At 34.4% G+C, this 10,410-nt stretch overlaps 2 protein-coding genes across 3 annotated transcripts; both read right to left on the bottom strand.

Moving 5' to 3' along the window:
• Positions 1-308: 308 nt before the first annotated feature.
• LOC145069537 (uncharacterized) lies at positions 309-2,934 on the bottom strand. 2 transcript variants are annotated; one of them, XM_079016470.1, is made up of 10 exons: positions 2,793-2,934; positions 2,068-2,151; positions 1,865-1,979; positions 1,700-1,736; positions 1,531-1,600; positions 1,320-1,424; positions 1,098-1,248; positions 924-1,003; positions 743-836; positions 309-662 (listed from the first exon to the last, which is right to left on the bottom strand). In XM_079016470.1, exons 2-10 carry the CDS (start codon positions 2,096-2,098, stop codon positions 581-583), a joined length of 765 nt encoding a protein of 254 aa, XP_078872596.1. In that variant the 5' UTR covers positions 2,099-2,151; positions 2,793-2,934; the 3' UTR covers positions 309-580. The 2 variants fall into 2 exon arrangements, with proteins under 2 accessions (XP_078872596.1, XP_078872597.1); XM_079016471.1 differs by having other exon boundaries at positions 2,068-2,138; positions 2,793-2,881.
• A 2,567-nt stretch (positions 2,935-5,501) lies between these two features.
• Positions 5,502-7,198, bottom strand: LOC145069565 (putative receptor-like protein kinase At5g20050). The gene has a single exon (XM_079016501.1). The coding sequence runs from the start codon at positions 6,992-6,994 to the stop codon at positions 5,588-5,590; it is 1,407 nt and encodes a 468-aa protein (XP_078872627.1). The 5' UTR covers positions 6,995-7,198; the 3' UTR covers positions 5,502-5,587.
• Between the last annotated feature and the right edge of the window lie 3,212 nt (positions 7,199-10,410).

Below are 10,410 nucleotides of genomic sequence, written 5' to 3'. Positions count from 1 at the left end.
TTTATAATTTTATATTAAATTTTTTTTATAAACTCGTATAATACACGGGTCTCACACACACCTAGTTCTAATAATATTTTATGAATTTACATAGTTTGTTTTTCTGCTTTAATAGGAGTCGAAAAAAAAGTTTCAAAAGAAAAAGATTTCCTATTATGGAAACTCTAACATGATTCCATTAAATACGGAATATTATAAAAATATATTCGATCAAAGAAAATCCAAACATATTCTTTCCCTTTTTATGAGAACATATCATAACACTTTTTCATTCATCAAAAACACAAATCAAAACAAAGTACACAGAATCAAACAAAATATTCCCATTCTTTTTTTCATATTTTTATACGCAAATCCACAAGTCCTTAAAGTAAACTCAGCCAATGTAGACCGAAGCTTAAAAATCAAGAATCCACATCAAGAAATACAAGTAACAAGATTCCATCATAAAATATATCTAATTAACTCTCCTACACATTACAAATTTTTCCCAACTTAAAACACCCAAAAGAAAAAAACAATACTTTACATAAGTAGATATTGTTTTTCTTTTTTCTTTTTTCTCAAATCATCAAAATCACTACTTCCCTTCCAACTCCAATTTTGAAGTTAGCCATGAACAAACCTCGTCCATCTCTTCAGGAATCGTATAGTGTCCAAGCCTACAATAATAAACAGTTTAAATTGTCAGTATTATCAGTATCAGTATCAGTAACAGTATCGGTATCTGAGAGTGACATACGAGTCATAGGATTTGAAAGTGAGGTTTTTGAAGCCGGTTGAAGTTAATTTTTGTGCCGACTTCTCGCCAAAACGAAAGCGTACCACATCATCAGCTGCCATAAATTGTAGAAAAATTATTACTAAAACATTAAAATAAATAAATAAAAGGAAAAACATAATAACTTTTTTAAAATAATTACCTTTGCCATGACAAAGTAAAACAGGCAAGGATGAAGCACGATTTGCAGCTTCCTCCCCTTCCACCTTGTTACTCAAATCCCTAGAGATATTTTTTAAAGATAAATTGTTATTAAAAATAGCAATGTGGTTTAAGTAAGAGGGGTAAAAAGGTAAAATGGTGAAGAGAGTCAAACTTTGCACATGGAAGCCAACCACTAAGGCCAACAATTGCATCCAAATGAGTAGAGTATGAGTTTCCATTTCCAAATTTTCCATGTGAAAAACATGTTGCAGAATATAGAGCAGTTGCTGCTCCCATACTAAACCCTCCTACACCAAGTTTGACTACAAAAAAAAGTCAAACATTTCTTGAATTTATCCAAAGTAGATAAAAGTAAATTAATTTTGAAACTTACTATTAGGAGGCTCAGTAGATAAGAGACTCAATACATGTGCTGCAGAAGCATCCATTGATTCTACATCTTGATGTGCATCTTCAGATAGGTCACTTACATCAAACCCTAAAATCCATCATACATAATTACATTTTACATATTTACCCTTAGGGATACAATTTCACATTATGATAATAAAAAAAAAATAGTGTTGTCAAAATTTAAATCATACATGCAGTTGTGGGAAAGCCGCCGAATAAGGTTAATGGTTGAGAAGGTGAAGTAGGGCATATCCATTTGATCTAAAAAACAAAAAAAAAACATTAAATAATCAAGTTTTTAATTTATAAATTATAATTATCATTTATATGTAAAAGACTGAATGATAATTGTTTGCTTACATTTGGAAGAGGAAGAGTCTCCAAGAGCTGGGACCAACTGCCAGAAGAATATAAATATATGGATTTCAAATAAGGGTTAATTTGGGAATGATAATATATAATATAGCCAATTAGAGAAGGAAAATGAAATGATGAAATTGAAATTGAAATTGAAATTAGAGTTACCTTGAACCATTATCACCAAGGCCATGTAACCATACAATGGTTGCTTGGTGTTTGCCTTTAGGTTTCACCACATATGTTCTTCCAAACTCAAATACCCTTCTGGCAGTTCTTCCACCTTTCATGGAAAATCCACCAATGTTGTAAATAAATATAAATGGAAAAGAAAAAGAAAAGGAAAAGGAAAAGGAAAAAGTTTTTTTTACCAGAACCAAGAGAAGGGCCACTGAAACTCATATTATTGATAACAGAATTACAGCCACCAAGAAAAAAAAACCTGCAATGAAACCCTACCATCGAAATGTAATGAAAATCAAATTCCAAATAAGAAACATGATTAGATATGTATAATAACTTGTCAATTTCATGAGTTCTTGTATCCCAAAACAGATATATACTAATATACCCATTCAAAGAGGTGAGAGAGGATATGACCAGAAAACTTCATATCTCTTCTTCCCGTTAGATTCACTTCATAATGAAAAACCTAGTAATTCTTGAAATGTAAAATTGAGATTTATGCTTCTGGTTTTACTACTTAAGAGCTGGAAGATATATTTGCCAAATTTTGTATAATCTGATAGCGAAAGTGTTTCCTATCTGGCTATCTATAACCAAATTTATCCTCGTCGATTTCGAGGTGAAAATGGACCAATTTGACCACTGAAATCTTCAAATGAACTCGAATCTCGGAATGAAATTAGTAACGAATTGCTTCGTTTTGTTAATTACTCGTGCAAAAGAACATAATAGTTCGTAAAAATTAACAAAACATGCGATTTTTACCAATTATCTTATCTAAAATCTAAATGCGTATGTACATCACTGAGATATAAAATTAGTAACGGGTATCAACGATTGTTCTATAGCACGTCGCAAGTATTTTCACTAGATCTACAGAAAAATTAGGGATTTTCAGATCAGAAAGTACCTGCAGATAGTCGAACGGAGTCACCAATGGAAGCAGTGCGTGTTTGTGTGTTCTTGTTCTATCGACAAAAGAACTAGAGTTTTAAGTTTTGGTAAGTTTGGACTATTGGCTACCTCGTTCTTTTCGTTAATTACATTTTCGGTCCTCCCACTTGGATGCTAATTTCCAAGAAAAATCAAATCAATTTGACATGTGAAATCGCTTTTTCTCGACTCTTCCAGAAAGGTAAATTGGGTGTCCATTGTCGTGCATGCTAATTAATGATATCATATGTCTTCTAACCAATTACGTTCATATTTTATTTTAGTCATTCTTTTTGGATAATTATTTTTGTTAAATATTTATATATAAATAAAGTTATAAATGTATCAATTTTTAGATATATATTTGGGGTAATTATAAATCTAGCATTTTTTTTCTTAATTACTTATCAAAAAATAGCCAAAAAATACCATTTAGTCAAAAATAGCCCATAAAATACTAGTCAACTTATGGTTGACTACGGTCAACGCCGTTGACTACTGTTTTAGGAGGAAAATTACTCTTTCGTGCTAATGGTCTACTGTTTCATGGGTTCATTTACTTTTTCGTGGCCCATTAGCTCATACTATATAGTGAAAAAAAATTCAGATTAGTCATTTTTCATATTATTTTCTTTAGTTTGGCTACTTTTTTCTCTCAATGGAGCATCCGAAGAACAACCCGGTTTGTCTAATTTTCATCAAAATTTTACCGTGTTTGTGATTAGGAGTAGGTTTTGTATATGAGGTTAAATTTTTTTGAATAAAATTGAAAAAAAAAATATAAAACCGTAGGTTTCATACGAAACCTACGGTGTACAAGTGCCCAATGCACAGTTTATGCAATGTCGGCTTGTACATCTTATAAAAAAAATTTAAAAATTAAAACTGTAGTTTTTTTCACAAAACAGTAGACGAAACCCCAAAACAGTATATTTAAAAATTATAATAAAAAAAAAAAAAAAAAAAAAAAAAAAAAAAAAACGTATTTTTCCTCCAAAACCGTAGGCTACGGTTTGGGATACCTTAGCTAAACCGAGAGGAAACCGTAGGTTTCCCAAAACCTACGGTTTTGTAGTTTACAAATGAAAAAAAAAAATTATATAAAACACGAAAAAGTAGACGATATGGCGAAATAGTAGACGATTTTAAAAACCTACGGTTTCGTGGGCTATATTTGGACATTTACCAATTTTTGGCTAAAAATTGATAATCACTTCCTTAATTTGGCTAGATTAGTAATTACCCCTATATATTTTGGGAAAATGACTCTTAAGGGTAATTAACTTTTGCGTTTGTACTCATTCGGTCTCTTTCCTTTTTTGTATTCAATATACCATCGAACTTGTTGTTTGTGTTCACCATAACCCTTTTGACCGGCTTTTGACCTGTGATAGTCGGTCAAAGGGTTATGGTGAACACAAACAACAAGTTCGATGGTATATTGAGTACAAAAAAAAGGACCAAATGAGAACAAACTTAACAGTTGGTTACCCTCCTAAGTAATTTTCCCTTTACTCATTTACAGCAAATCTCACGTCATCTGCTACTGATATTAATGATTTTATGAGATTTATTCTTGCTTATTTTTAAAACATAACCCACGAAAGAACACTATTCATACATGTACAACTTTGTAATGCACTTGAATATTTATTAGGGGAATATTGACTAAGCAGGCGCATTTCATGACTACATTTACATTTTCAATCGAATGATTTATCGTATCATGGATTCTAGACAAGTCTACAAACGAGTGGAATCACAAGTGCTGTGATTTTTGAGTTTACTTAGCTTTAAGATCGAATTCATGGGACGAAATACAACATCAATATGTACAATATCATGTTGCTTTTGCAGACACATCACCATAATAAACCTTGAGGTAAACATTTATGCTGATAAATATACCTTTCATACACAATCATATCCTTTTGAAGAGATGTGTTGACAGTTAACCACAGTAAACATAGCACATACCATGTTTTAACGAAGTTACCTCTCTAAAACGCTCTTCATATACGTTATAGCCAAAGAAGGTTACAGTCTTTGATAATTTTGCAACTTTAATTTCATTTAACTTTTCGGGGGAAATGACTCAAGAGGGTAACCAACTGTTAAGTTTGTTCTTATTTGGTCTCTTTCCTTTTTTTGTACTCAATATACCATCGAACTTGTTGTTTATATTCACCATAACCCTTTGACCGGCTATCACAGGTCAAAAGTCGGTCAAAAGGGTTATGGTGAACACAAACAACAAGTTCAATGGTATATTGAATACAAAAAAAAGACCAAATAAGTATAAACGCAAAAGTTAATTACCCTCAAGAGTCATTTTCCCTATATATTTTTGATAGAACCAGCTAATGACATCATATATTTTATAGACATCATATATTTTATAGTTGGAAGCTATTAACAATAGTTTGTAACTGAAATTTGAAAATTGTGTGTTACTTGTTGCTTAGAAAATTGTGTGTTACTTGTTGCTTATAACTAAAAAACAAAAGTTGTAGTTTTTATTTGTATATAAATATTCTGATAAAATTAACTATATCTTTTGAAATATATATATATATATATATATATATATATATATATATATATATATATATAACATGAAAAATAAAGATAAAATATTCATTATAGTCTTCTTTAACTAAAAGATTTGTTGATTCAAAAGATCAAAAACCCAAAAATCAAATCCAAGTTAATGTATGATTTTGGTTCAATGTACAAATAAATCATTACAACATACTAAAACTTATAGGTTTTCTATCGTGGTGAAATAATGGACATAGAATACGAAAAGGATTTTGATTGCAAAGAATTGGTACTCGTAGTCAAGCAACCATTCAATTGGGAGGCAGCTCTAGCAATTATCTTTGGCTTTTTCCTTTTGTTACCATTTTGCCCTTCACCTTCATCATCTTCATCATCTATCGACAAAAGGTCAACGACTATCATCTGGGTCTCCGGCGGCTCCTCCACCGCCACTCTCCCTTCCAGCCACTTCACCACCTCCAACATCGTCGGCCGCCGCCTCACCTTCTCTTGTATGCACCACAACGCCACGTGCACCATTTTCCTCACTTCCTTCTCATCAATCCCTCCGAGATCCATCAGCCGTTGATCCACCACCTCCATCAACCTCCCTGATTTCAACTTATCCGTCACTATCTTCGGAAAATACTGAAACTTTCTCTTCGACCGGTCACCGGCGCCGCCGGTGTCTATCACCGTCACGTTTCTTCTCCCGCCGATGAGCTCTAACAACACCATTCCGTAGCTGAAGACGTCTGATTTCTCCGTTACTCCGAGTTCTAACAACCATTCCGGAGCCAAGTACCCTTTTGTCCCTCGTAATGTCGTCAAAACTCTGCTCTGATCTCGTGTCATTAGCTTAGATAATCCGAAATCGGAAACAATGGCACGGTGGTTTTCGTCGAGGAGGATGTTCTCCGGCTTCACGTCGAGATGGAGGACTCTTGACCGACAGTCATGGTGTAGGTAGGCGAGAGCCTTCGCGACGTCGAGTGCAACCGCAGATCGGAGACCCCACGACAAGCAGCCTCCGCCGATATCGTTTCCCCTCGTCGTTAAACGTGGTCGTGAAAAGATCCAATTGGCTAAAGATCCATTCGGGATGAACTCATAAACAAGAAATCTTAAATTATTATGAATGCAGTACCCAAAAAGACGAACAAGATTTACATGTTGAACGCTGGCAATGGCGGCGATCTCCGACCTGAACTCCTTCTCTCCCCTCTCCTCTTCATGTTGGATCCTTTTCACAGCGACGGCGGTGCCGTCTTTCGTGATTCCTTTGAACACAAAAGCGGAAGCTCCTCTTCCGATTAAAGATTTCCAGTTGTCGGTGATTTCCTCAAGCTCTTTATACCTGAACTTCGTCGGAAGTCCGGCTACTTTCCGGAGAAAGCTATACTCGATTCGGAGCTCTTTTCCTTCAGATGCGAGTCTAGTTTCCATCATCGTTCGTCTGTGGTGGAGATGTCGCCGGATGAAGTAGAAAGCAATGACTGCTAAAATACCAGCAACGGCGGCGCCGACGATTAGATAAAACGATCTTTTTAGATCTAGAACTACCCGGGCGACAATGATGACAACGATGAGGAAGATGATCGATGTAACAGCGATGATATTAGCTTTTCTGTCCTCCATTAATGAAGTATAATCATAACTTGATTAATCCATCGATTTTGGCTACTGAAATGAGATAAATATGATGAATTCTTCTGTAATATTCTTAAAAAAGGGTTGTCGACTTGTCATCTTATGTATCTGATTTTGATAAGTTCTTCAGTTTGAAAAATCGCTCTTGGTGTGTAATGTTTGACTTGCTAGAAGTTTGACTTTTCTCTTGGTTTGTTCTTTTATGTTCTTTTTTTAAATTGTTGATGTGTACTTGTAATTTACATTTATATTAAATATTTGACTTTTCTTTAGATCCAAGGAGACCTTATCAAGCACTCGTTTACTCATTAGTTCATTTTCGATCTATATATAATAGAAAATGTTTTTAAACGTATATTTGGATGATAAGTTTATATTAAATCATCTACTTTAATGTATTTCATGGATCATCATTTGAATATTTTAATGTATAAGTTTTATATAATATTATTAATATGGTTTATTTCCTTATTACGGAGTATGAAAATATCGACATTACAAAATGTTTAAGCAGTCCTAAAAGATGCATTTTATACGAAGACCAAGACCGATACTTGTTTAAAGTATTTGACTATTTAATTTAATGTAACACTTCTTCACGTAAAGTTAATGAAATATCATTAACATTAAATTGAAGACCGTAAAAGTAACGGAAATTGCTTTACAACCACAAGTTTATATAAAAATTCGATTTTGATTTTTTTTTTACGATTAAGATGAAATTTGATTTTTGTCATTATATTTTTCAATTTGTTTTAATGTTGACCATTTGAACCATCAAACTAGTTGTATATGTCAGTTTTTTATGATGTGGTGTTAACATGACATGATGACGTGTTAATTTTTGATGACATCACTTTCTGGACGGAATGATTGATATATATATATATATATATATATATATATATATATATATATAAAGTGACTTAATTGAAAAAAAATGTGAATTTTTCTGAAAACTTAATGTCTTTTATGTAAATTGCCCTTATTAGGGTTGGAGATCCCATGCTAACAATTTTTTAAAGAAAAACAACAAAACAAAATTAAATAGATAGCTTCATGAGTGTTATGGTATCCATGGGGCCAAATATTGCTCATGAAATAAGAGTTTTAACATGTTTATGTCAAATCAAAGGAAATAGTATTGGGAAAAAGTTAATCGGATTGTTATGCTAAATATTGCTATTGAAATATTGGTGATTTTAGTATTGGGAAAAAGTTAATCGGATTGTTATGCCAAATATTGCTTCATGAGTGTTATGCTATTGAAATATTGGTGATTTTAGTATTGGGAAAAAGTTAATTGGATTGTTATGCCAAATATTGCTCATGAAATAAGAGTTTTAATGTAACGTTTGGTTCCTAGTACGTATTTAACATTTTAACTTAAATTTATTCCATTTTATAGAGCAACTCAACGAGTTGGGAGCCCTAAACTCGTCGAGTAGTGATCATAAGGGCCGCATAATTTAAGTAACCCGAGTTGGGAGGCCTCAACTCGACGAGTAGGCCGTTAGGGATGAAACCTTAATTCCGGTGTTTGCATCTTATTTAAGCACCTTAAACCTTTCATGTTGGCCTCATTTCCAGCCACCAAGTCCCAAACCCTAAATCTCGAAACCCTAATGCTATTGTGAGTGTTTATAAGTTATTTCAAGTATTTTAGTGTGTGTTTTAAAGCCATTGGAAGAAGTAGAAGCTTGAGGACACAAGAAGGAGTTTGTAGATCCAGAACCCTTACTTCAACCACAACATTTTGCTGGTATAAAGCTTAAACCTTGCTTTGTGGCAATTTAGATCTCCATTTTTGAAGTTCCTTGTTTATTTTGGTCCAAATGATATGATTCTTGGGATTGCATGTCCCAATTGGAGAAAACTTCAAATCTAGGGCCTTAAGGGGTTTTCATTGCATAAAGGTGCCAACTTTATGACCAGGGAAGTCCCATGCAACCTTTAGACCATCATTTTGGTCTTTTGAAGCTTCTAGAGCCATGCATGTTGATAAACTTTAAGACTTTACATGATTATTTAGTCCCTAAAGTCCAGATCTATAACCTCATGGCCTATCTTGTAGTTTTGATGGTCTTTGGATGAAGACTTTGGCCTTTTGGGGTTAGGGTTTGAGCTTAATCTCATTAGGAAGGGTATTGATGGGTAAAGTTGGAAACTTTACCCTTCTAGAGGCATTTCCACTCTAGGTTTGGAGTATGAGACTTGGATTTGAAGAATAAGGCCTTAATGAAATAATAAGGGTTGACACACTGATAAACTCGACGAGTCCATAAGGGAACTCGACGAGTTGGTTTGGAATGTTCCTGATTCTGTTGAAGGAACTCGATGATTCCACAAGGGAACTCGACGAGTTATACTGGGAAAGTCCCGTTTCTCTTGAGAAGGAGAAACACGGCAATTTGGATTGCTATTTCACGATACTGTGATTCATAGGAATTCACCGAGTTGAAGGGTAAACTCGACAAGTTGAGTCAACTCGGAGCGTTGACTTTGAATTGACCAAAGTTGACCCTTAAGGGTCATAAGTATGGAATGGTATCTAAGGGGTTGTTTTGGTTTGGGGAGTGAGTAGAGTTGATTCCGGGCAGAGATGTTTCAGCTATCATCCTACATTTGAGGTGAGTTTCCTCCTGGTTTGAACGGGTCGAAGGCACCAATGTCGGCCTGTGTATGTTATGTGTGATGATTAGTAGGTAAGTGTGGCTTGGGCTCGTATCTTAACATTATTTGAGTATGGATATGGAATTTGATTGATAGAATTGGTTATACTTGTTGTCTGTGTGATACTTGTCTGTGTTTCTTAGTTAGTGAGTGTGGGTGGGGCCCGTATCTCCTAGTTAGCCGAGTGTGGGTGAGGCCCGTATCTCCTAGTTAGCTGAGTGTGAGCAGGGCCCGTATCTCCTAGAGTAGCTGAGTGTGGTCGAGGCCCGTATCTCACTAAGTGTGGGCGAGGCTCGTATGTCATAGGGCGGGGCCCATTATCCGAGTGTGGGCGGGGCCCGTATCTCCTTGAGTATGGGCAGGGCCCGTATCTCTTAGTTGCATGTTATGTGTATGGTATGTGGTAGTTTGGGGGAAATTCACTAAGCTTCATGCTTACAGTTTTCAGTTTTAGTTTCAGGTACTTCCGGTAGTAAAGGGAAGAGCTCGGGATGACTGCATTGCACACACCATAATATTTAGACTGGGATGTTCACTCTGATGTTTTGATATGATACTCTGATCTGATACTATGACTTATGTTTTTCAATGAAATGATTTTAATAATTATGGATTATTTAATGATTAAAAATGAAAATTTTGGTCATGATTTTTGGGATGTTACATTTAACATGTTTATGTAAAATCAAAGGAAATAGTATTTGGAAAATAGTTAATTGGATTGTTATGCT

Source organism: Lactuca serriola, chromosome 8, assembly GCF_051521515.1.
Source record: "Lactuca serriola cultivar US96UC23 chromosome 8, Lser_US96UC23_V15, whole genome shotgun sequence".
NCBI lineage: Eukaryota > Viridiplantae > Streptophyta > Magnoliopsida > Asterales > Asteraceae > Lactuca > Lactuca serriola.
This window is presented reverse-complemented; position numbering and strand designations above follow the sequence as displayed.

Bases quoted from the DNA above. Each gene is read 5' to 3' on its own strand.
- LOC145069537 (XM_079016470.1), bottom strand. From the start codon at position 2,098: ATGAGTTTCAGTGGCCCTTCTCTTGGTTCTG. The intron at 1,980-2,067 runs GTAAAAAAAACT...TTTCCATGAAAG, and splicing joins TGGCCCTTCTCTTGGTTCTG to GTGGAAGAACTGCCAGAAGG. The intron at 1,425-1,530 runs GTATGATTTAAA...GATGGATTTTAG, and splicing joins CGGCTTTCCCACAACTGCAT to GGTTTGATGTAAGTGACCTA.
- LOC145069565 (XM_079016501.1), bottom strand. From the start codon at position 6,994: ATGGAGGACAGAAAAGCTAATATCATCGCTGTTACATCGATCATCTTC.